Source organism: Alosa alosa, chromosome 22 (genome assembly GCF_017589495.1).
Source record: "Alosa alosa isolate M-15738 ecotype Scorff River chromosome 22, AALO_Geno_1.1, whole genome shotgun sequence".
In the NCBI taxonomy this organism is placed as follows: domain Eukaryota; kingdom Metazoa; phylum Chordata; class Actinopteri; order Clupeiformes; family Clupeidae; genus Alosa; species Alosa alosa.
Window position 1 is genome coordinate 12,967,824 of NC_063210.1, and position 27,028 is coordinate 12,994,851.

The window sequence follows — 27,028 nt, forward strand, 5'->3', positions numbered from 1 at the left end:
GCACTGACGCAAAGTGGGCTTATGATTGAATTGACATGGTGTAGAATGAATTTAAAGTAACTCAGCATTTCTAGCGTTTACTAGTCTTTGTATACAAATTTTGATTTACTTGCCTATTACATTCAAATAGTAATATTTACAATTGAATGGGACTGATTTTTTTTTTCATAAAATGTTTTGAACATCATAAGATTTTAATATATCTCATAGTCATTTTATAGTCAATGATCATATTAAAAAAAATTCTGAATTGCCAAATACTTTTGTTCGTATAATCTTTTTTGTAGCATAATGAGTCTTTCTTCTGTGTGGTGTTTGTACCACAAAGTTTCTCTTCAGTAGTGTCCAAAAATCACACAGCACAAGTAATGGAGCTTTTTTCACCAAAAAAATAGCTAAAAGTATCCAACAAAAAAATAAACACTGGTACACCTTATTTACCCGATTTCTTTCTTTTTCTAGGCACAGTAGACACAGTACACAAGGGGACATTTATTTCCCCCCACATATAGCTCTAAACAAAAAGATACACACCCACTCGCTCACAGGTTTTATGTGTTCCGAAAACTGACCTGGCGACCGCTGACAAAGGAGGATGTTCTAGCTTTAAACACTTTTCGCCCGCATGCATTATTAAATGTTACAGAGATGCAGTTGTCCTGGGTGTCTGGACTGGTGAGAGGAATTTGCCAACAAGTAACAGCAGCCCCAGCCAGGAAACATAAAAAAGAGTCCCCAAAGGAACTCAATACTATTGATTCTGATGTAAAGCAATTTTAATATTTCTTGAGGGGATTTTCAACAACAGCAAAGTCATTAATTCACCCATCCAAATTGCTTATTCAATATCAAGAACATGGATTCCAAATAAAGTCTCTGGATTTATGTCACTCTCCAAAAGTCAGGGGGTCAAGTAACTGTTATAGAGAGCGGAGAAGGAGAAAAGATTTGAATAAAATATTGATAGGTGGCCACTGCACTAAGCGCGTGTGCTGTTTTTGATGGTTTGCCCCGAGGACAGTTTGGACAATTCCCCAGGCTTGTCTTCCTTTCCCTCCAATATCAATAGCACAATAATTATAATGAATACACATTTGCCCTTTGAAATTTGATGACTGCAACACAAACATTGCACTTTAACTCACCGAGCCAATGTGCTTAGAATCATTACAATCAATACCCTCCTGAATCCATAGTAGGATAACACTGAACTCTAACTCTAAATTTGACGTACAGCGTTATACAATGTGTGTGTACATATTACATTATATTACGCAAATCGGGTCGAAAGTGTTTTTTAAGTAATTCAGCTGCCAGAACATGGGCATTGTACACATGCTGTAGACCCCTTCAACCACTTTCACACACGTCGGTTCCAAAACGGCTTGGTGTCACGTGTGATGAATTGCTCTGAAGTTTACAAATTATGGTGACAGTTCCCCTTTTTTCCCCGAGTGCCACTCAGATTAAAGGAATCTAATGCTGGCGTAAGCTTGTGCAAGGCAATAAGGAACTATCGCTTTCCTGTCACATATAATTTATAGCTTTCTATTTGCATCCGTTTGCCTGACTGACTAATCCACAACTTTTTATCCGCCAGCACTGATCAATATGGCCTCATCTGCACTAGCACAAGAGGCTGTTGGTTCTACAGGACCTATTTGATCCAAAGGCCCGGGAGCTAGGAGACCCCAACACCTTACTAAACCTGAACCAAAGCAAGGAGTGAGAGAGAGAGAGAGGGAGAGGGAGAGAGAGAGAGAGAGAGAGAGAGAGAGAGAGAGAGGGGCTGATTAGTGTGGCCCAGGTAGAAGCAGTGAAGCCGATCATTGAGGTGAATTGATGTGATTTCATGCTTTGTTTGCAAGATCACCCAGACCAAAAGTGCAATGAAGACTTTACTTTATATCTTACCTTTAAAGGCCCAGTGACTCTATCACATGTATCTATATATCTCTATATCTCAGAGTCTCGTTTGATTGGGTCCACACAGTGGCAGACAGAACTTTCCACTTTCCCTCGCTCTAACACACACATACCCCACTTCAGTTCTGTCTGTCTGACGATTATTTTGGCTTGAGTGGCCAGCAACAAAACATGGGATTTCTTTCTTTCTCTTTTTTTTTTCGGTTAGACGAAAGTAGACATACATCCAAATCCTTTCTTTTTTTGTTAACCAAGCTCTGTTCACATCGCAGGATCATTCGGACTAAAGTCCAGCAGCCTTTCCACCCCTCCCCAGATGGAACATCCCTCTCTGCTCCAGGGCACACCATAGGTAAGATTTTTGAGATTTTTTGATATATATATATATATATATATATATATATATATATATATATATATATACACACACAGTCTACACATACAATATAATCCAAAAAATTTTCAACAACGCCAGATTATAAAATGTGTTGCATGTTGCATCTTTAAAATGGCTCCATTTCAGACATTTGTGGTAGGTTTACATGTTGCTACTAAGACGCAACAAGATGAGTGTAAATAAAAAGTTTTGTTACTGTAATTTGATTTGTTTCCTTTAAATATACATATAAACTAAACAGCATATGCCCATGAGAGTTTCTTGTATGCTCAACCTTAACTTGACCTTAACTGACCTTACCTTTATGCATATGGGCCAGACTGTACCCAGTTAATTTACCTTTGTCAGTTCATCGCCACCTTAGAAAGTCCACACAAAGAATAACTATTCCAGTGCTCTGAGTGATTCTTTGTTCAGTAACACAAGCTCCCCCCTTTTCTCAGTTCCAAGTACAGCCTCCCCGCCTGTGTCTAGTGCTTCCAATGACCCAGTGGGGTCCTACTCCATCAACGGCATTCTGGGTATTCCCCGCTCAAATGGAGAAAAGAGGAAACGAGATGAGGGTAAGGGAGGCAATTTCTTTTTTTTTCTCTTTACTTTAAAAAAAAAAAAAAAAAACACATCTCCTTGGTTGAGAGGGCTCCACTGTGCTGTGTGGTATTATGGGCAAGAAAGGACTGGATACTGTTTTTAAAAACCTTGAGTCCTTTTAAGAGGTTTTTCTGACTCATTTTTTAAATCAAGATGGGAGTTAGTAGTTGCTGATCTTGAGCAATGCTTTTCTTTTCTTAACTTGTATGTCACAACAATAATAAACCAAATGTATAAGTATAGGAGAGATTAGGTGCTGTCTTTTATATGACAAGCCTTTATGTCTCAACAATTGAAAATGTTTGGCCAGCATTTGGAGGACAATACGCCAGTGACCATCCCAGTTTTGTTACACATGAGACTACAAGATGTCCTTATCCTTAAAGCTGAGGTTCTCAACATTCTTGCCATGATTGCAAGCATTACTGGTGGCAAATGAACTCACATAAATATTCAGCGTGTTTGGTTGGTTTGTACGAGTTGGGAGGAAGAAAGAGAGTCTTTTGATTTGAAGACATGACCTCCACTGTTGTCTTCAGCAATTAATCTTTTCTGAAGTGATTAAGCTGGCTAAGATAATTACATGTCAAGATGATGCAGCCAACCACCCAGGTCAGTCAAAGCAGCACAGATGCAATAGCAGACATTTCAAGTCAAGGACCTTGTCCTCTTCTCTTCTTTTCTCTCTGCCTTGTCTTCTTCTCTTCTCTTCTCTCTGCCTTATCTCCTTTTCTTCTCTTCTCTTCTATTCTCTTCTCTCTGCCTTGTCTTCTTCTCTTCTCTTCTCTTCTCTTCTCTTCTCTTCTCTTCTCTCTGCCTTATCTCCTTTTCTTCTCTTCTCTTCTCTTCTCTTCTATTCTCTTCTCTCTGCCTTGTCTTCTTCTCTTCTATTCTCTTCTCTCTGCCTTATCTCCTTTTCTTCTCTTCTCTTCTCTTCTCTCTGCCTTGTCTTCTTTTCTCTTCTCTTCTCTCTGCCTTATCTCCTTTTCTTCTCTTCTCTTCTATTCTCTTCTCTCTGCCTTGTCTTCTCTTCTCTTCTCTTCTCTTCTCTCTGCCTTATCTCCTTTTCTTCTCTTCTCTTCTCTTCTCTTCTCTTCTATTCTCTTCTCTTCTATTCTCTTCTCTCTGCCTTATCTCCTTTTCTTCTCTTCTCTTCTCTTCTATTCTCTTCTCTCTGTCTTGTCGTCTTCTCTTCTCTGCTCTTCTCTTCTCCCTGACTTTTCTTTTCTTCTCTTCTCTTCTCTCCGCTTTTCTGTTTTTTAGGCATTTAGGATGCATTAGAATGCATTTGGATTCCGGTTCTTTTTTTATTGATAATTGGCGTCGTAATCACAGATCCCTATTTTTTTCCCCCTTACTTTTAAATGATGCTAAATCTACAGCTCTCCTGTGTGAAAAAGGAGACTGAGCAGGTGCTGTGGCAGACGATGGATTTAGTGGGGAGGTGGGGGGTTGTTTTGTGTGTGTTGGAGATGATTTAGGCCGTCATCACAAGCTGGGCTGAGGCAGAGCCCTGCAGTTCCCTCTTGTCGTTGGAGGTAATCTACATCATCATAGCGAATCCTGCTGCCAAATTGGAGCAAGGTAGCACTGGATTGAAATAGGCCTGTTTCTACAAGAGCAATGCATGCATTGATGCGTATTTAGTTTCTGTTGGATTACATTCACGGACAGAGAGGATTTGAAATAGCTTGGGTGTTTAGCTGATGTAATGTATTTATTTTGACACTCAATACATTTCTGCTAAAGCAAATTAGATGTTAAACAGTAAAAGGGCTTCAAAGACCAGTCTGACCCAAGGTGGAAACACCATAGCAATGGGGCCTGTGAACCTTTTTCCTTTTGTTCGGTGGGTGGCCGTGCAATAGATCTGTCGGAGATGTGAGGCTTCCACGTAGCGCCAGAATTGATGCACTTTGGCGGCGCGCGCGGGGGGTTGATGACTTATGATGCATCGGGAGACATTACCCCGGCGACGATGTAAAAAAGCAGCATGGCGCAGGAGCACATGCATTCAATAGAAGCGACAAAAAAAAAGAGAGAGAAAAAAAAGGCACACAGGGCCATTGCACGTCTTGTGATGTGCTGCATCACTTGCACGTTCCGTTCCCAGAGACGGACATTCCGCCACTCCACAGTGCGCCTTCTCCGTGATTAGAGACAGTTATAGGCTCAGTCATTCAGTGACAGAAGGCGCATCACACGGGCACCGGCAAGGGCATGGAGGTGCTCTGGAGGACATTCAGCAGAATTATATCTGTGAGAGACTCGCTCTCCTCTCACTGACAGACCATGTTTCTGTGAGCTTTTTCTTCTCTCTCTCTCTCTCTCTCTCTCTCACTCTCTTTTTCTTTCACTCACTCACTCGTTCACTCGCTCACTCGCTCTTTTCTGCCCCTTTCGGTCTCAAATGATCCCTCTGATGTGGAGCCATTTCAGTGATTTAAGTGCTTGGCCTGTTCTGTGAGAGGGCAGGAGGATGGCGTTGGGGGGGTGCAGGGGGAGAATAGTAGTGTGAGTGGTAGTGGTGGTGGTGGTGGTGGTGGTGGGGGGGGGATTGAGGGGGGATTTGGTGTGGGGGTCGCCTGTGGTTTTTATATACCCCTCTCGTCGGCCACAGTCAGACTGTACCCACCTGGAACCAGGGGTGGAAGATAGTTCATCTGAGAAAGAGATAAAACCCTTGGGCCGCGGTCACAAGCGCCCCCATCAAGAGGTGCTTTAAAAACAATATCTCCCCTCCAGCTAGGGTTCGGCAAAAATAGCATGGAGTATCATATCTGCCATCATTTGTGGGGGATGCCATAGTGCTCCTTCATCCAAGATGTGCAGTGCAAAATGCTGTGTGTTAGACATCGATCTTCTTTCCTTAAAGGTGCTAAGATGGTTTTGCATGAATAATATGGAACAGTTGAAGATTATTGGCATTATAAATAGAAGAAGTGGCTCAGAAAGGCAGAGTGAAGAGTTAGTGGTTGTGCTTAATAGTGTTGTGATATTAGGTTAGAGTTTTTCCTCTGAGTAGCCACTCAGGACCATTTTTTTTTAATAATTGTGGTGAATTTTAAAGTATTGTTTAAAATATCTTTATTTTCCTTGGCCTCATATCTACATTCTGGGAATAAAAGCCAAACTTAGCCAAAGTGGTGTGTTATTTACACATTTACCCATCATCTGATCGTGATGCAGCTGTGTGTTGTACTCAATGTCAGGACTAAATGTCTGTCCTGTGTGGTTACCAAGGACTCTCCTCACTAGATCTCACAGAGTGCCATCACCCTAAACACAGACACTCACCCTTACCCCCCTACCAAACTCACAGCTTTATATGCTCCGAGAGAGAGAGAGAATGAGAGAGAGAGAGAGAGAGAGAGAGAGAATAAAGCAAAACAAACCTGGCAAAAGATGAGCTTTGTGCTGCCATGACCAACAGCAGGATAATGGATGGCTTGGGCATTGTCAGGTATTTGTTTTAGGTTTTTTTTTTGTTTGCGACAGCGTGGCTCTTTGCCAAGGCGATGGACGGCTCTTACAGTAAGTTCCGAAGTCAGCAGTCAGCCGTGCCCTTAAAAAAAGGTCCCCCATTACGCGAGCGGCGTGGCGATAATGTAGTGTGACACGTGTTATGTACACTGGGGCTCGGCGCGAGAGGCTTCAGGGACACAGGTGTCATAAGAGCCATTAATCTGCCACTGTCATGTGTTACTGCAAATTAAAAGTAGCACGTTACACTTGGCAGCCATTGTTGGAAGGGGGGAGAGAGAGAGAGAGAGAGAGAGAAGGAGAGTAAGAGAGACACGAGGGGAAAGGAGGGGGGAAAGGATGGCCCTCCCCCTTAAACTGCGTCTGGAGGTGACCAGCACTGTCCGCTCGTAGTGACATTTAAGAGAATTTGCAATTCCGCTGAGGAAAGCTATTACTTCACAAATTAACATCCAACCAGCAACCACCCCCAGCCCACCACCATCACCCACCGGCAACAGCATCAGCTCCTCCAGCCTTCAACCCTATTCTACCCCCCCACCCCTTCGCCCCTTCGCCTCTCACGGATAGGCAGGCCATTAGAAAGACAAAAGAAATAGCTTGAGGGTCCAGGCTTCAGCCTCTATCTATGAGATGATGAGATACAACTGGTAGCACCGGGGCCACAGACAAACCAATTATTTGAGACTGATGGATGACGACAGTACCTGTAGGGACACCATGAGAATTTTTGAGGGGGTGGGGTCTTAGAAAATTAAAGAAATTAAGTGTTACATAAACCGTTTGAAGGCATTCTGTCTCCCTGTACCAAAGCAGCAGACAGCCCAGATGGAATCTTGAGTTCTTAAATAAGTGCTAACGTATTTTCTTGTTATGGATGAATTCGTTATATATGACCACTTGCTTTGCCACATTTAAGATATTTCACAGGTGTCTATCGGCTGCAAGGTCCAAGTTATGAGCTTAAGTATTTACTGTTAAGTAACATGTCTTTGGCTACAGATGTCTAATGATATCTGCAAGGACTGTTTTTGGCGACACATCTGGGTGGCTAACTGGATTTCACTCCAGTTAAATCCAATTTCATGTCCTCTGTCACCTGTGTGTTCCAACAGCCATTTCAGTTGTAATGACTGAAATCTACGTACAGTAATATTGATACGGAAGAGATGGAGATGGCTCCCATGAATAAAAAAAAGGTCATTCTCTCATACTGCCAAGGCATAAGAGGTGAACAGCACAATAATCCTGGAAAATCATACTTAGCCTCCTATAGAAAAGCCATCAAGGAAACAGTAAGCGCCAGCCAGGACAAAAACAACAGCAGCAGCAGCCATACTGAAATCTGTTGTCATTCACAATCTCCTGCCAGCCATTACCAGGCTAAGTTAAATGAATGAATCCCCAAATATACAGGAGCATTACAGGAAATGAATTGCGTCGGTCGCTTTTCTTCAGCCAACACAATACCCACTGATTTGCCACCCCTATTTCCCACACCAGGGACTTGATATACTGAGATTTTTCCACAGTAAGCCCAGACAGGCGCCAAGAGACTAGATGGTTGTGATTCATAAGTGTGTGTGTGTGTGTGTGTGTGTGTGTGTGTGTGTGTGTGTGTGTGTGTGTGTGTGTGTGTGTGTGTGTGTGTATGTGGCGTACATATACAGAGCTGAGCTAGGGGGGATGGGACCTCCTCCCCACTAGTAATGTTTGATTTACGCTTATTGTAGTTCACTGCCATTGGAATGAAGGATAATCGTTCAAGAATGCATACCTCAGTGATCATGCTTCATTGCGGAGTCCTCCATCTCTGTTCATCTGTTAATACATTAGACTAGTCAAAATACAATTGTGCTCTACTTTATGTACTGTTTGCACAGCTCCTTTGTTCAAAAGGAGAAAAATCCCAGTCAAAAGATGCATTGTACAAAAAGGACAATGCATATCCAAACCATTAATGAAAAGTATACATTTCAAACAAAAATTGCTTACCTTGAATGTAGGTGCTTTTCCCCTTTGTCTAGGTGTCAAACCTGGAGGGGCAAGTAAAATATAGAGCACATATCTTACCAAGGGCATTTACCTCAAAAGCCATTATTAGACAATACAGTTTAGTGTCCTTTTTTTTTCTTAAAAATGTATACATCTTTTTCCTTCATAATCAATTCTCCTGCCTGTTCATTTTAGTGTTCTATTTTGGGCGAGCTTCACAGGTAGAGTGGTCAGGGCCACCCCTCACCCTCCCACCCCTTTCCCTCCAGTATAGCGTCAACTCAATCTCCTGTAAGGGGTCGTGACCTCCCGGTGCCCAACCCGCAGAGAGAAGCCACTTTTATAGAGCTGGTTATCCGATCTGATGGAGTCTGGTCCCTCGTTACCCGAGTGTTAATACAGAGCCATGTCAAAATGAATACACTCAACTGTGTCATCGATCAATAAAATCACACCAGGACACCGCAGGACTGAGATAGGCAGGCATTCACCAACACTCAGGGCTGTGGCCATAGCCCACGGGTGGCTAAGAGTGTGAGGCCTTCTGGGACCGCTTATGTAATGGCATTTTAATGGTTGAAGGTTTTGTTTATTTTGGGGTTTCTTGATTTTAAAATGGCACACAGATGAAAATGTGACTTGAGGAAGTGTGTTTTTGAAAGATTTCTCAAGAAATCTCAATGAGATATAAACTTACTTGACAGATAGAATTCATTAGGATTGTATGCAATATTTCAGGGAAAATATTATAAAACCTACAAACACATCAACAAAGGTTGAAATTCAAAGAATAAGCCTACAGTATATGTCTTGGAACAAAACAGATGGCTTTCTTTTGTGTGGGGAGTACATGTTCCAGCACAGTTAATGACAAACGTGAGATTATTGATCAGGTTTGATACCCAACTCCACAGATGCAAAGTAATTAATGGCTCTATTTACACCGGCACCAAAGAGAACAATTGAGTTTGATAAAGCAGCAACAACAGGCAGTGTTATGAAAAGGCCCCAAGGGGGCTGTCCAGAGAAGATGCCTGTTCAAATACATGTCAGAAAAAAAGGGGACTAAAAAATGTTCCCGGTGCTTTGTTGTTACATAAAATGAAATTGCATTATATTCAAACAGCTTGCATTGTAATAGTATTTCATATACAATGTCTGTAACCCGCTACACTCTAATATTTGTCACCAGCACAGCAGAATGTCAGAGATGCAATGTAATTCTATCCATTTACTCTCCCATACACACACACACACACACAGTCTCCCTTTAACACAAGCCAATACACACACACAAGCACGCACACATGCACACATGCACACACGCACGCACACAAGCACGCACACACAGACACCCACACACACACACACAGACAGACACACACACACACAGACACCCCCACCGACCCCTTCTGTAGGGGGTTCCAGATCCATTTTGTTCATCATGGGAGTCAGGTTCATCCTCTCTCGGCGGTCCCAGCCCCTGCAGAAAAAAAGGTCAGGCGGAGGGGACGCAGAGGCAATAACGGCCCTGAAATGGTACCATCAGCGAGACATGATTGATCAATTGAATTCCGTGGCAGAGAAAAATGTGGGATTAAGCGAAGTATTATACGCACAATGAGTTGAGGCATGATGTTCATTTCAAGTTCATTTCGGCTCCCCTCCTCTTCACCAGATCAGGCAATCAATAGGGGCCGTGCATATCATACATCACCCAGGCTCCCACCCCCATCCCACCACCCCCCTCTAACCCCATCGCAGAGGAGAGGACATAATCTGCCGCAAATTTAGAATGACAGATTCGCCGGGGAGCGGAGACTCGGGAAGGAGACGTGGAGGGGAGATGAGAAGGAACGAGTGCCCAGCCTCAACCCCCCCCCACACACACACACACATACACACTCCCCCCTCCTTCCCAAAACCACACACACAAGCCTCTCCCTTGCCTCTGTGGTTTGGTGGGGATTGGGGAAGGAAAGGGAGGTGGCGTTGGTGGTGGTGGTGGTGGTGGGGGGGGGGTTAACGCGCCGCGCACACAAAGTGACAAAAGGGAAAAGCGAAGACATCCCTCTCCCGGCCGGCGGCAGCGTAATGAGGTCAGGGGGAGTTGGGGAGGGAGGAAGGGAGAGCAGGGGACCACACGCGCCCGCGCCTGTTTGGAGAGAGCCTCACAGGGAAATGATTGAACACGAGAAGGGGGCAGGCACCCAGGCATCCCAAGCACCCCCACACACACACACACACACACACAAAATAGAGAGAGAGAAGGAAAGAGAGAAGAAAAAAGAGGTGGCACTCCAGGAATAAAAAAAAAATCATTGGTTTTAAACCACAATTTCCTTCCCCGGATTTTTTTCTCTTTCTTAGCCCTTCTTTTTAAACACAGTGTAATGTAATAGTGTTCCCATTCTCTCACACACACACGCTCCCTCCCGGGGAAGAATGAGTGGGGTAAAAAAAAAAAAAAAAAAACAAACAAGCAGGGGAGAAAAAAAAACAAGTGTTTCACCCAGGATTGAAATGGCCATTGCGATCACCACTCATTTGCTGTCTGGCGGTTTACTGCTGCCAGTGATACTGCGACCGCTGCTACCGCTATCGCCGCCACTTTCATTAAAACGCATGGCCTCTCCTTACAAGTATAGCCTCGCGCTGACGGTAATCCATCAATTATCGCCCAACCTTTCACTTCATGATGTGGCTAATGCAGCAGGAGGCTGGCCCACCGTCCGTCCGCCATTGGGGCTCTAGCCGACTCACTGCAGCAGCCATTACGGTTCCGCGGTTGCATTTACACTGCATCTATGCTATCTATGCTAAGGCCTACGCCAATAATGACCAGGGCCGGGTTTCCCAATAACTATGAATCCTAGTGGTTTTGAATATTCTCTAAGAGTGATTCAAGGAACGTTTTTAATGCGCATTTTCCAAACATACATGTAACATGAATGTACAGTCTATGCCCTGCTGTTCAGTAGCACTTAACACATAAATCTAAGAGCACGTAAATCTAGGAGTGTTAAGTACAACTTAAGTAACTTATTTTCTGGAAACGCTCCGAAATTGTTAAGATGCATTGTGAGAACTATTTAGGCTTGCAATGTTCTTGGGAAACCTGGCCCAGGACGGAGAGAAAGAGAGAGAGAGAAGTAGACAGAGAAAAGGGAGGAGAGAGAGAGAGAGAGAGAGAGAGAGAGAGAGAGAGAGAGAGAGAGAGTGTAAGTGAGAGGCAGAGCTATGTGGTTCAGTTGCCATATATAGAAAGAGTGAGAGAGTGTGCGTGAGCGATTCTCACGCTTCACGCGGTACTTCCACGCTGGTCGCCCCCTCTCAGATTTGGAAACAGCATGTTGCTCTCTCTCTCCTGTCCCCTGTAGATGGCTCAGATGGCTCTGGCCCAAACAGTGATTCTCAGGGTAGTGTGGAGAGCTTGCGGAAGCACCTGCGCGCCGACGCCTTCACGCAGCAGCAGCTAGAGGCTCTGGACCGGGTCTTCGAGCGGCCGGCCTACCCTGACGTCTTCCAGACCTCGGAACACATCAAGCCTGAGCAGGTAACTATACTTTCTTCTGTTTCTTTTAGTTGGTGCTGTGTGTATTTGTGTGTGTGTTTATGTGTGTGCATGTGTGTATTTATGGGGACAAAAAAGTCGGTTGCTCCACATTAAGCTGTATTTACTGTAAATAAGACCTTAGTTTAGCAGGTGCTTTTGTGTAGTCAGAATGAAAAGCCAGCTAGATTAAAGACACAAGCGAATGGCTAATTTAGGATCTGTTTTTGCCATAGGACCAAACAAGTCAAGTTAAGTAAATTATCTGGGGACTGTGTGTATGTGTGTGTGTGTGTGTGTGTGTGTGTGTGTGTGTGTGTGTGTGTGTGTGTGTGTGTGTACACATGCATGTTTACTGGGACATAAAACATTAGTTACCATCAGTCCATTGACATTGTCTCATGAATTAGTTTGCTCCCATTTTAAGTAACAGAAGCTCTTGACATGCACCCTCAGCACAGAAAATCATTTATATTAAAGGACCTGAGTGAGCATTAATCCACTCACTTCGCCCCGCTTCTTTAGCACCTAGCCAGAGAGGGTTACATTACTGCATGTAATCCTTTGGGGCCCAGGGACTTGCTACGGCATACCACTGCAATTCAGATCACAGGCCTCTGCTGTAAAGAAAAAGGCTGAATGTCGAACGCTGTAGAAAGGAGCAGAGATGGTTTAACAGTAATTGCACAGCATTATAAAAAGCGCCTGCACAACACTGCAGGGATCTCTGGGAGATAGAGAGAAAAAATATCCCACATATTATTGATTTTGTGATGGAAATAAAAAAAAAAAACGTTCCCTGGAACACTGTAATTGAGAATAGCATAGAGAGAGGGGAAGAAAGAGAGAGAGGAGGAGAGAGGCAACATTTAAAGAATTACTATCAGTGGTGGTTTGTTTCATTTCAAGCTTTTGTTGTGTAATTCAGCTTGAGAGCGTGGTGTTTTTCTTCTCTGTGTTGTAAGGGCACAGTTTAGAGTCATATTTCTACAACACCATTGTTAATTCAGGGTGCTTTCCGCTGTCTGGCTGCTCCTAATCTGCATGGCAGATTTATAACACAAAGCCACAAGCCATTTTCACCAGCCAACCAGTTCCATGTGACATTAAGCTAGCCAACACCTTCTATCCATCATCATTTAGAAAAAAATTAAGAGACCTTCTCAAATCCCCACAGCACTACAAAACAACAATGTGAAAAACCTAGCTTGGTCCAACCTTGTGATTAAAAGCTTTGGACTTATTACAATGGATAACCTTTATTTACTTTCATTTGACTATTAAACAACAAGCAACTATTAATTTCTCCCTTGAAACTACAAGTGGGTGCCATAAAGCCAGAGCAATCGCCCTAATTGAGTTCATTTTAATTTCTCTGCGATCGTGGCGAATTACGCTGGTGATAAATCAGGGGGACAGGCCTCACCTCCAGAAGAAGGCCTAATTTGCAGCTAATTACCAAACTGATTTCTACTGCAAGATCAATACCAAAACGAATTGGAAATGACTTGCAATCACAAAGAGCGAGGGAGAGAGAGAGAGAGCGACTATTGAAAAAATGGGGAGTGGTGAATTGAGGTAGGGTTTTTTAAAATGGGGGCGTATGAGAGGAAAGGGAAAAAAAATGTGTGAGGCAGGAAAAAAGGACGTTAGACGAGTCCAGAAAAATCAGTTTTAATTTAATGCAATATTAGTCAGACCATTTTCCCCTCTTTTGAGGATCCCTTGTCTTCTCTCTTTTTTTCTTTTTTTATCTTCTCAACCCCATCGCTAAAGACGCAGTCCTATTAGCCAACGTCTGGCTTCTGTTGGGGGCATTAAATAGCCATTTTGGAGATGCAAAACTCAATGGAATCACTCCTCCCACACTTATGCTAGCCATTTGGTCATCCTTTTCAACCCCCACACCCCTCACCCCATTCAGTTGTTTTCCCTTCCTCTGGCTTTATCTGCATGATAAAACGCCCGTTCTGCGTCTGAGGCTTTCAAGAAAAGAGGAAAACATCCGCAATTGTGCCAAGGAACAGTTGTAGCAGACAATTAGAGTTTATCTGTAATAGAGGCAGACAAGGCTAGGGTCACAGGCTTCCCCTGTGGGACCACGGTCCACAGAGGCACTGTGTGCTCCTCTGTGTGTGTGTGTGTGTGTGTGTGTGTGTGTGTGTGAGTGTGTGAGAGAGAGAGAGAGAGAGAGAGAGAGAGAGAGAGAGAGAGAAAGAGAAGACACACAAATACACACAGAGGGAGAAGGCTTAGGACAAGCTTTGTCAACAGACATACTCCGGAAGTCACATCTCATTAAAAGAGCAGGGGGAAAAAAAGATTACATCTACCATTAACGCCATGACGTGTTTCCATCTCTCCAGTAACAAGGAGAAAATGCTAAGCAAACGCAACCTTCGCCATAAGGTGGACTGAGATCAGATTAGGGACTTAGCATTTATCTACCAGTAACAAAAAATAAAAGAACCATACAAGGCTGGAATATAACAAAGTTATAGTGCTAAAAGAAAACCGCACAGTATTTGTGTGGTATCAACCACTGAATGTAAAACTTCAGTAAAGGAACAGTAGGGTTGAAAAGCCAAAGCTTTTTGCTGCTGGCTTGGATTGTGTAGTTAAAAGAAAGGGAGGTAAATGTTGGCTACATTGTGTGTGATTGTGTGTGTGTGTGTGTGTGTGTGTGTGATTGTGTGTGTGTGTGTGTGTGTGTGTGTGTGTGTGTGTGTGTAAAACAAAGCGCCAGTGCTGCTTCCTCACTTGGCTGATCAGGGGGATGACTGCAGTCAGGAACAAAGGGCCAGCTGACGCCTTGGCTTTTCTCTGCGCTCAGAACCCCACTTCCTCTCAGACAATACCCCAAATACATTCATGATATGCTTCAACTGTCCCCCTGCCGCTCCGCGCAGCGATCACACACACATTCTCACACTTTTAGCACCCAACAACCCACAGAGAGAAAGAGAGAGAGAGAGAGGAATGAACGATACAGACAGAGAGATTCACAGAGATGCTGCTTTTTTTGAGGGAACAAAAAAAAGTTCTAGTGTTTTCATTTTGTACTCTCCTTTTTTTCTCTTTAGGCGAATGAATACTCCCTACCGACACTGAACACTGGGCTGGACGACGTGAAGCCAAGCTTGTCCTCCAACGCCAATGCCGAGCTGGGGCCGAGTGTGTCACAAAGCTACCCTGTAGGTAAGATCGAGTGCTCTAACTCCCCCCATGTTCCCAAGCCACAGATTCAGCTAAGGGACATTACACACTGTCTAATTATGGCATTTGGAAACAAAAAGTCAGAAATAAAAAAAAATAAAACCACATCATATGAAACAATTGTGAATTCTTTTTATTTTCCTTTTCTTAAGTCTTGACTCTGAGCTGAAAAGGTGGTGAAACGCTTTTGCCCTCCTCCATACTGTTTTCCTCTCGGCTCAGAAAGGAGACTCAAAATGAAAGCTCCACCGATCGAAAAAGTGAACCACTAATATTCCTTAACGTACCTAAGTGTGAGAGGGGGTCACTGAGTCCTAAGTACTTTTCCAACGGCATAAATTGGCGCTATGGGCATAGAGTATCATAGAGTCCCAGATTTAGAAGTGTTCATTGGCTCAAGTCGGAGAACAAGTATGTTTGACTTCCGGATCTGCAGTCTGCTCACTGAGCCGATGGTTTTCTTTTTTTACCCGCTCTCTCGTTCCCCTCTTTCGTTGCCTCCTCCGTCTTTCCCTCTCTCTCTCTCTCTCTCTCTCTCTCTCTCTGTCTCTCCCTCTCCCTCTCTTTTCACATACACACATGCACATCCTTGCTGTGTTCCTGTGCTCATGTGCCTGTCATAATTAATGACTGCCTCGCTAATTGAAATATTGTTTCATTGTTGCCACTGTTATTACCTCGAAGAAGGTTAAGTTTACTGATAGTTTACGATTACTGTCAGGCCTGAGATTAATATACGGAGCTTTTATTAAAATTCATATAATTATGCAGCTGCCATCAAAGGCAATGGATTCTGCTAGTGGGAGGAGAAGGTGGTGGTGGAGGAGGAGGTCAGGATGATTGAAAATGGCAAGAGGCTTCTCCTCTCCTCCCTCACACTCCTCTGTGCTCTCTATCCCCTTGCTTGTCTACTCTGCCAATCTTTCTCCTGTCCTTCCTTACTTCCCCTTTCTTCACTGTTTTGCTCTCTGTTTTCTTTTCTGTCTGTTCTTTTTATGTTATCTCCGTCTCTCTCTCAATCTCTCTTAGTCTATCTCTCTTCTCCTTTTCTCTCTTTCCGCTCGACTATGGCCCCTCTCTCTTTCTTTCGGCCTCTCCTTGTGTTTCTATCTCCATCCCCTAACTCCATCCTATGCTGTCTCTCCTCTCCATTCTGTACCTCTCTCTCTTCCTCTCCCCTTCACTCAGTCTCTCTCTCTCTCTCTCTCTCTCTCTACTGGAAAAGAATAGGGGTCTTTCTCTCATTAATATGTGGGAGGTAGATATCCGTTGTAAGCCAGGCCTCGTGAGAAGAAAGGTGTGTGTTTGTCCTTTGTGCGGGGAGGCCGCTTGTGTGAGCAGGGCACCTGGGCGGAGGAAGGGGAGAAAGGGAGAGGGGAAGCGGGCTTTGTTTGCACCTGCGATAGGCCAGGGGATGCATTTCACCCCAGCTGGAGGCCCTCCTCAGACCTGACAGACCCAGGCTGAAGCGTATATGGAAGCATTAGGGAAAACACACATTGCACGCCGAGAAAACACTTGCGTGTGTGTGTGAGTGAGTGAGGCCTATCTTGAGAGGCACCAGTCTCTCCTCTTGGCAGCCTCGCCAAAATGTTTCTAGCTTATCTGACAGGTGTGTTTTTGTTTTTTTTTGCATTCAAATATGTGTTTGTTAATTCTATGTTTGTTTTGATTATGTCCTATCCCAACTATTTTTTTTTTTGTGGAAATGTAATTTTGAACTTAATCATGTGCGGGGGCAAGTGCAGTAGAGTGAGTCCCTGGCGATTTGAGAGAAAGTTTCTCCTCGGATGGATTATCAAGAGAGGGAAAAAAAGTCATTGAGATGATAGGGAGAGTGGGAAGGAGAAAAACAGACACTATTTTCATTAACGCTAGACTGAACCCTCCAGGATGATTTTTACATCACACTCACATCGAGATATACTCTAGTTTGTTCTGCTTTGAGTGGGTTATTTCACCAGCTTGATGTTCCCCCAGTGACTGCCTGCGCTAATAACCTCAATGCGTTTTAATCAGGTGTAGCGTTTGGGGTTGCGGTAATGGCTGGTATTATAGTTTACAGGCGTATGATAAACCCCGCAGATAGGACTTCAAGCCAAGCAAAGGGTGCTAAATTATCTTCTGCGTTTAGGCCGAGATCCAATTTCAAATTAATAGCGCCTTTACGGGGGGGTTGCGCGAAGTGGAGATTATGCTCATCCTTAAAATGTTTTCGAGCGCCAATTAAAAACACCCGCCGTTATTGATCTTGTTGATTTTATGTCCTGGAATTTGCATAATCTATTAAAAATGAATGATTCATGGACTCTTCATTGCCAGAAGAGATTGGAATTTCTCTCTTGCACTCATGGTGTAATGCCTAAAAGATAGAAATCTTTTGTGTCCTTTGCTTATCCTATTAGTGCTCAAAAGTACCTACGAAGAGGCAGCTCAATTGGGAGCGGGATTTAAGGCATTGAGCACATCATCGAAATTCAGCCAGCCGCCTTCCATAGAAGCCAGCTCCCTTTTTCAGCCCTAATAATAGTATATTACATTAAATAGCTCATATACAATTAAATAGCTCAATTGCACTCTCCCTCCAAATGCAAAGCATACCAAAAGGCTTCTCCTGAATGGGAGGTGATGGGATAAGGCCCATTGTCAAGCCATTGCTTTATTCACACCAGAATAATTGTGGTATTTTGATGGATTTCTCATTCAAAAATGTCGCTGACCCATTAACTCAACTCTTTTATGCTGTTGGTGGTGGCGGGCAAACGAGAAGTGATGCCAGGGCTCGTGTCAGAGGGAGTTTGAGGAGTGATGGCTGTCCTGTGTGTGTGAACAAGGGGACTGGGTGAACTTTCAGGAGATGACAGATGCAGTGTAATCTGTGCTCTTCTACGAGGCAACCTAGTGGGTGCTCTGCCATAGGAACTTGATAGAGGAACCACACTGTTGGGTTTGTTGATAATGATCATAGACCGATGCTTCATCTGCTGCTTAAGACCAGGGATTTCCCCTTCTGAGTGTTGCATCTTGCAGAGTTGATCATTTGATACACAAGTTGTATTACCATTGCCAAGTTGAGCATGAAACACTGAGGTGACAAATGAGAATTTTAGATGTGTACTCTTGCTTTATCAGGAAAAAAAAAAAAAAAAAAAAAAAAACTGAAGCACCATGCGAAACGAGTGGCAGTTTGACAGAGCCACTTGTCTGTTACGGCCACGGGGGAGCCTGTGTGCTTAGGCTCCAAAATTAATGCTTATTTTGTCTTCACAAAAGCAAACTAACCTTTGAGCACACATTTGATAATGAATGACTTTCACCGGGGTGTTGGGGAATTACGGCAATTTGGCTCTCCAAACATCCTTTTGCTAAGTTGTAATTAATTAGGGTGAAGTGGTTTTTGGGCCGGTGATAAATGGCCACGTTCCGAATATAGAAAATGGAGGTCAAAAGACTTCAGTCGGAGGCGTTGTGAACAGTAAGGTGTCCCTGTCGTGGTGAATTTAATGCACGGCGCAGCAAAAGAGTCGTTTGCTGATGACTTTGTTTCCCACTGCCAGCAGAGAGGAAGGTCATCCATAGGAGAGGGCCACATTCCTGCCGAGTTTTTCCTCTCTCTCTCTCACTCTCCCCCTGGCTAGCACTACGAGGCTAGTTTTGAGGTAAACAGCTTTCTAGGTCTCTCCATCTGCTGTGACAGGAAAGTGAGGGACTGAAAGAGACAGACGGGTAGAGAAAGAGAGAGAGAAAAAGAAAGAGACCTGTTTGTCTCTCACCATGATAATTAAAGGCTGACAGGTTTGTTGGCAGGAGGTAGCAAACTTGTCTTGCTCAGTTGTAAGTAAACACTCGTAGCTTAGTGGCTTCAGTGTTTAGTGATCATGGAGCTATCACTGGGGTCAAGTACCCTCTGCTCTTAAGTGCATATGGAGGCTTACTGCACATGGGTTTAAAATGGGGACTATGCAAAGAAATTCTGTGTGCAGGATTTGACAGCAACTGAGTGGTCTTTCAAAGTATGTAACCTCCTCAGGTACTTGATATTTTACTAGTGAATATATAATCACGTTATTTCAAAAAACAAACAATTATGTATGGTCGTCCCTCTGTATGTGCGTGTGTGTATGTGTGTGTGCATGCACACACCGCTAAAGATTCACTCAGTGTTAAATCCAACAGGGGGCTGTCAGTGAAGCAGCCGATCTAAAGAAGTCCCTTTTTTACTTTAATGAGGATTCTCTCCACACCCATCTCGGCTGTAAAACAACACAGGCTCCGAGACAGCTAATGAGGCTATCATGCACTACTGAGAGCTCTCCCAAGCGTTTCTCCCTCCACCAGGAGATTTAAACAGGGGGACAGGCAGCCGTGCTCAACGTCTCTTTCATTGTTCTGCTTTGTTGCGTGTTTATTAATAATTTTTTAAGGAAACAACATGTCAGGCATAGCAATTATGGGCTAACTACGATTTTGTACATAGAAATATTGCTAACTAAGTACCACGGTTTGTCACTCAGAGGGGAATTATTACATAAATCATGTTTTGTCAGTGAAGTGTTCTCGACTGATTTATAGTACAAGGTGATGTTTCCACTTCCCCATCCAAACGTAATGGCCAGAAAAGCTCTTAAGGTAATAAAATGTTTAACATTCTTTATCTACTTGCAGAATAGACCTTAAATGTAGAGGCAGGTTTATCCCCTTGTGTGCAACTCTTGAGGTGAAACCTCACCACTTACCCTGACAGATATGCATGGCTAGAGCGACTGTGGATAGAGGTGTATTTGGCAGGTTGATTTCCCTTCAAGTGAGGTAAAACAACTGGTCTTGATGGACGTCTAAGAAATCAGGCTTTAAGGTACTTGTGGAAGCAGACCCTGCAGGCTCTATGTCTCTAACAATGTGCTCTGTGTCTGTCTGCCTTCAGCCGGTGTGTGTGTCTCTGTGTGTGTGTGTGTGTGTGTGTGTGTGTGTGTGTGTGTGTGTTCCTGTCCATATGCTCTGACTCCTCAACCGTCTCCTCCCCTCTATCATGACACACACGGCCACTCATACATATACACATATTTACCCACACACACACACACAATACCCTCTTGCCTTTGTGTGTTGACTTGGCTACAGCTGACTAATTTGACCAGTTGGCACTACTTAGTGTTATGACTCAGACAAAGACCGTTACCAAATATGTAGAGCACCCGTGGGCACAAAATTCAAGCCTAACAATTCTCGTAAACTTGAGATCCTCCTCTACCAAAAAAATCTAATTTGAATACGAATATATTTAGTAATGCATTTCATGGGAAACTGAATTCTGGATTGCATATACATTTATTTTGTGCTGTACTATAAACTTAAATGAAGTGAAAATATATAGCAGGATTGACCAAAAGCATACTATTTTTCCTTTGGGAATTAGAACATTTATATTTTTATACACACAATGTGTACTCTATGCATTCATATTTTGTCACTGAAAACGATTATATTACATTCTGATGTCTAACATCTCATTATTTGCATTTAAAAAAACCTTTTTGGTTAAAAAGCTTAATGCGTATTACTGTGTTATCCGAAGGCTTACCCAAAGTTTGTCTTGCAGTATGATGAGGCCTTATGGCTATCAGCTTGCTCATTAGCGTTTGATTCCTCCATAATCCTCTTCACCCGCTCAAAAAAAAATTACAGTGTCCCTCACTGCTAACAATGCATCAAGGGGCCTCATCCTCCCAAAGAGTGGCTTAGCTGGGGCTACATGTGTCTAGTTAGGATAGCCAACCGTCATCCCCAATTACGGAGTTGAATGCGGAGGTCCACGCCAGGGTGAATGGGGTCTTGTATGAATCAGCGTTTGGGTTTTGCCACATGTATGGGAAGTGAAAGCATTCTGCTTTGGTCAGGGCCCATTGTGTTGGGGCCTATATTGCAGCACATTTTACAAATTGCCCTGTATGTGTTTTTTCCTTTGATTTCTTGTCAGTACTTTTAAAAACTAAACAAGTCTGAAAACTGAAGGACACCATTGTTTTTTTTTTTTTTTTTTTTCAGAGTTTCTTAACAAGCCACAAAAGCCTTGTTTTGTTTAAGTAAATGAACAAATAATTACTGTGTACACGTATAATTAGATACAGTTTCTTTTTCATTACTAGGGAGTATAATAACATTTTGTGTAATAAAACTGAGTAGGCAAAATAAATGAAACTTCACTTAAACTTGTAATTGCCTTTGCTCTATCAAGTGATTCACAACTCACAATTTCCCCCCTCAAAACAGGTTAAGTAAGCTGTAAATTAGTTTCTTTAAAAAAAAATAAAAAACTAACGCCACTGTCTGTCTGTTATTTTGCCCACAGGTCGGGATATGGCCAACACAACCCTACCTGGGTATCCCCCTCACGTACCCCCCACCGGCCAAGGCAGCTACCCAACATCAACGCTTGCTGGAATGGTTCCTGGTATGTGCCACTGCTCATAATTATGAACTGATACAGCACTCTCTATACTTAGGAAAGATGATGTCATCTGTATTCATCCACCTTTACTTAATTTGAAAGGATAGTTAACCTGAAATGTAGTTTCCTATCTTTCTAAAATCTAAAACAGGGTGTCATTGGCAAGTGGATATGTAGACAAATAATTTTCATTCACAGCTGAGCTACTTTAGAACATAGATGATAGAGCATGAAGACAATGTCTCACTGACTTGGAACAATCTGTGTGCAAATATTACTGAGTGGATGGGTGGGTGAATGTTAGTTAGTATGTTCTGGTCTACACAGTTCCTCTCCATCCAAGTGCCTAGTCTCATTCCCCCAGCCCCTTATTTGTTTGCATGAGTAATCTGTTCAATAAACATGCCTGGACCTCACCGGTCTGCACAGCTCCTGCCCTCACCAGTGGATCCCGTTCCCCCAGTACTTAACCTGCAGTTCAGGTTCACTGCAAATAGTCAGGGGTCAACAAACTTGGGAGCCATCGGAGGCCTGTAAATATTTAAATCCCTCATCTCTGAGGGACGTGGATAGTGTTTCTCAATCATCTGTGTGTGTGTGTGTGTATGTGTCTGTTTGTGTGTATGGGTGGGTTGGAGCTTGTGTTTTTTTTTTCGTCCACTGCACACAACAAGGGACGTAACATCATCCCTTTCTCATGGCGAAGCACTATCCTGTAGCAAGCGAGCGAATGATCTTTACACTTACTGTAAGGCATCATATGAACAGTATCCCTTAACCCCTCTGTGTGTTTCTGGCCGTCCGATAAGGGAATGAAGTAGCCTTGGAGTCTCAAAGACGGCACACTCCCCTCCCTGCCAGCTGTTGCAGTGTTACAGTTCACGGTCGATTCTACAGAGAAGCAACAACACCTCAATTATATGATTTCAATTTTTTTTTCTGTGTCGTGTGCTTTGCTGTAGAGCAGCAAAACACAAAGCTCCCTCCTTTTGGGGAATACGGTTTCCTTCATTTTCATTGGTCAGAAAGAACTGGTCAAAAGGGTCCAGAACTGGAAAATTCCTCATAATCCCTCTCGCGCTTCCTTACTGTGTTGCTCCCCATTCATCTGCGCCCTGCCGTCTAAGATTTAGTGACAGGCCCCAAACACCGTTAAACCAGAAGCCATTCCTCACCGGCTTCATATAAAATCCCACCTTTTATTGTCTCATAAAGACAGAAACCACCTAGACCAACAGCACCGCTAACTGACATGGCCTGAGTTACTTCCCGACACAATGGCATTCCATGAGACAAAAAGCTGAGGAGAGGATAAAAACCCACATGAGGGTGAAAACCCAACTGGAATTTTACACCAGAGACTACCACGAGCAGACTTCAGCAAATAAGAGTGTGTAAAGTCAAATCTGTGTGGTAAAATCAATTTTATTCCAATACTTGTGGAAGTTGTGTGGTCGTTGGGGATGGTGTGTGTGTGTGTGTGTGTGTGTGGGTGGGGTGGGGTGGGGGGTGTTATGCGCTACACTAGGCATCCTGGACAAGTTCCACTTGTCTTTTGGTGGGAAACTGAGCTACGGCCGAAAAAGACTAATACATCTATTTTTTTTATTCTAGGGAGTGAGTTTTCGGGAAACCCCTACAGCCATCCACAGTACACAACATACAATGAGGCCTGGAGGTTCAGCAACCCAGCATTACTAAGTGAGTATTTCATGGTCTTATAGCATTAATGTTATTGTCAGAATTTTTTTTTTTTTAAACCCAGAGGTTAACAAGTTAAGAACGTACACTTACATGCCTAATGTCTTTTCAAACAGTCCATTCTTCTCCTGTTAACTTTCAGGTTCCCCTTATTATTATAGTGCCGCATCAAGAGGTTCCGCACCTCCCACTGCTGCCACTGCCTATGACCGTCACTAGTTACCATGGAAACCCAATCAAGCAACCGGATCGGGGCTTTGGGCTCCATATTGTGCCAGTGTGAATGGGTGTGGCCTTCTGGACAAGCAGGCAGCTCCAAGATTTCCTCAATACTCACAGAGAGAGAGAGCGAGAGAGAGAGAGGAGCGGACATTTTGGGATTCAAAAAGTGATTTGGCCATTGCAAAACTTCACAGTCCACCCATTGCTTCTAAACCTGCAAGACTGTAAAGAGACTATATAAATATATATTATGAAAATGATAATAATAATGCAAAGAAAGTTTTGTTTGTGAAAGTTAAAAAGAAAAAAAGCTACACCCCCCTCCCTCCCCCTGATGCTTCTGGTTCATTGTTTTTTCCCCACTCTACTCTTTTTCTGTGTTTTTTTTATGGATGACTACATTCCTTTACCTGACTGATTTTACTTCCTGGAGGAGCAAAGGCAAGTGTTAAGCATGGCAGCGTCTCCCCGACCCCACCCCACCCCTCACACACCCCCAAGTCTTTCTTGTCCCCAAACCTGGCCCCATCGTTGCTACTAGTCCGACCGTGTGTGGGCGTTCTGGGCCAGAGGCTGATGCTTCTCCGTGGGCAGCGGTTCGGCGCATTTTTCCACCCAAACAGCATTACGCAAAACCAAAACCTGCAGCATGACAAGTACTACTTTTTATCATTATGCCATGAGAAGATTATTAGGACCTGATTTCTGTGAAACACAATCAGCCTTTCATTTTTTTTTTAAACAAGAGGAGACATGAAATATAAACGAAAAAAAGATCAACAAGAATTAAAGAAAATATGGGCACATGTGGAGCAGTTTTGGAAAAAATAACATATCCCTAAATTATTATTATTTTTTTTACTTTTCTTTTTAATGTAAAATTAATATTATTGGCAATTTAGTGTATACAGCAAATTGCTTGATGTATTTTTGTTTCGCTATATATTTTGTTTATGGTATTTGTTTATACTATTGGGATGCAGTGAATGACCAGGCAACCTCTGATTTTGAGTTCTTATTTTTGCACTATATGAAGGGTCGGACCAAATAAGGTGGTACTGTTCCATGCAAACACAACATTGGTTTTATTTTGGTTTAACACATAGTTCATTTATCCAAGAATGTAAAATAGCCAACAGTTCCTGACATTAAATGGCACTTATTGCTCCGAATATGTTTACAGTTCATTTTCCACCCACACTGTTTTGCTTTGTTTCCTTTTGTAGCTTTTTTAAACTACTGATAAATGTATTGGGATTTTTATTCAATCCAGTGTATTCAGTAAATAATTATCAAGCCTGTCCAATGTAACATTTAAAGAAGGAGATTATTACTGGATTTTTTTTTCACACACTGCTTTATATGTATTTCACACAACCATGCCTCGAATTCAATTTCCTTTCTTTAACATCTGATCATGAAACTTAACTTTGAGTGTACTATTATTTAACAGTTGAGAGAATGTATTTTTACCACTTTTGCCAAAGACTTTAGTTGTGTTAATGTATTATTTACAGTCTTATGCATTTTTTAACAGTATTATGGCAACAGACCTTTTCAGAGTTAAAATGTGTATAAATTCTATGCAGAGGAAAATGGGCATCATATGCATATTTAACTGTAAGACTACAGACAGGTGAATTCTTACAACTATTTAAATGTTATTTTATGTTTTTTTGTGACAGTTTGCTGCTTTGTAGAATGATTTTTTTGTGTGAAATGTGAATCGTTCTTCCCTGTAAATACAGTTCTGAGAAAAAAATAATGAAAGAAGAAAAAAACACATCCTGTCTTTCAGCATTGTCGCTCATGTATTGGTCTCTTTTGTAGATGTGCCGTGAGGACGCGGGAGAGTTAAGACATAGCTGTGTCCTTCTAAAACTTCCACTGATCTTTTTGTGCCCTCCAATGTCTTACAGAGTGGCAATATTATGGCCACTGTTAAAACAAACAACACATAGGTCTCAGCTGATCTCCTTTTGTTGTGATAATCTGCTCTAAATCTGGCTTTTGGTTCCCATTCTCTGTCCGTCCAAAGTTGTTTTACAGTCGCTATGCAAACCATACTGGGCCTTTACGATAGAGCCCGTCCCTGAAGACTAAGAAATTTCAACATCCACTAGCTGGATCTGTATTGAGAAAAACAAATCAACAACATGAAACACAAAGCTATTTTGTAACATAGACCTGTCAGAAGTGTTCTTTTTCGTTACATCCATGGCGAATTACACCCAAGCTCTAGCAGCAAGAAAGCCACAGTCACTTCTTTGGACATATTCAGCATACCTGCTTTCTGATTAATAGATGTTCAAAGAGACGGACCCTCAGTCTATGTAATCGTGGTCCATTTGCATGCTTTCATTCAGACAGTTTACACAGGGTGGAACAGTCAGCATCAAAGATGCCCGTTTTTGCGAGACAATATTCTGATCGACTAACAACAAACACAGACACAAAAACACAAATCAGAAGGACACACGCCTGCTATAAAAAGGACAGCATCGTCAGCCTCTTGCAGAATCTTCTAACAAAATATTCCACAAGGAATTTCACCATTAGCCATCAGACCGTTCCTTGGGGAATTCCACGGTTCAGATTATACTCTGATCCCAGACGAGAGATTCCCACTTGATGCACATGGTCTACAGAAGAGGCTAGGTGGGTAAAGTAGCGGGGTCCAAACCAAAGATTCTAGAGCGGAGCTCTGTTCTAGAATCTTTGGTCCAAACTAGTTGAAAGTGTAAATGTGAAAAAATGCAAAGAGTCGTGGATCTACTGTAACTTTGGATTTGATGGTCTAGGACTAAGACCAAGTGGATGCAATCATGGTTCAGTTTGTGTTCCAATTTTTGTGCACATGAGAAATAAATTTTGTATGTCATATTAATGGTTTGAGTCAATGAATTTATTACAAAATATGTGTCTATAGAAAGTTAAAAGAAACAAATAATATATGAGGATGAATAAGATGTATAATTGCTCATCAGAATTAAACCTAAAGACACGAGACATAATCATCACTAACTCACGAACTCAGAATGTAGGATAGAATAATATTTACGTCATAAAGCCTAGTAACAGAACTGAAGAACACGTTATTGAATGATGTTGGGCACTTCCCTCAGTTGTAATTTGGTTGAACATACCAGGCCAACGGTAATAATCACCAAGCAGGTCCTTCAGTTATCACATAGTGTGGTGTGTCATCAACAGTCCAAAACATTTACTTGAAGGCTTGGCTTTCTTCCCCCCTCTCCTTCTAATGAATTCTAGGGTTTAAGATGACAAATCATTTCAATGACTGTTTGAATCTGCCCCCAGGGCTGTATAAACAGATTTGTACTTAACTTACACAATTCGTTTTGGGGGAAATGTAATTAGAAAATCTCACACTAAATAAATGAACTCCTTTTTAAGGGGCTATGGAGTACATTATGCCATGGAGAGAGAGAGGGGTGGAGAGGAGAAGGAAAGAAAGAAAGACTCTGAGAATGCC

General features: G+C 42.7%; 1 protein-coding gene and 1 long non-coding RNA gene across 9 annotated transcripts in view; one reads left to right on the forward strand and one right to left on the reverse strand.

Moving 5' to 3' along the window:
• LOC125287594 overlaps positions 1-8,418 on the reverse strand; it is a 62,069-nt gene extending 53,651 nt beyond the window's left edge. The window contains exons 1-2 of the long non-coding RNA XR_007192384.1: positions 8,393-8,418; positions 8,175-8,218 (exon numbers count right to left, since the gene is read on the reverse strand). This is a non-coding gene — a long non-coding RNA (uncharacterized LOC125287594). The remainder of the gene's footprint in view (positions 1-8,174; positions 8,219-8,392) is intronic.
• The window catches only part of pax2b (paired box 2b), a 30,922-nt gene extending 4,503 nt beyond the window's left edge, over positions 1-26,419 (forward strand). For 4 of the 8 annotated variants that reach the window (XM_048233509.1, XM_048233511.1, XM_048233510.1 and 1 more), the window contains 7 exons: positions 2,199-2,278; positions 2,767-2,886; positions 11,773-11,948; positions 15,029-15,143; positions 21,511-21,612; positions 23,224-23,310; positions 23,472-26,419. In XM_048233509.1, the coding sequence (XP_048089466.1) occupies positions 2,199-2,278; positions 2,767-2,886; positions 11,773-11,948; positions 15,029-15,143; positions 21,511-21,612; positions 23,224-23,310; positions 23,472-23,593 (802 nt within the window). In that variant the 3' untranslated portion in view covers positions 23,594-26,419. Of the gene's footprint in view, positions 1-2,198; positions 2,279-2,766; positions 2,887-11,772; positions 11,949-15,028; positions 15,144-21,510; positions 21,613-23,223; positions 23,311-23,452 lie in introns of all 8 variants that reach the window. The other 4 variants (XM_048233513.1, XM_048233515.1, XM_048233517.1 and 1 more) reach the window with 3 other exon arrangements.
• Positions 26,420-27,028: the final 609 nt, after the last annotated feature.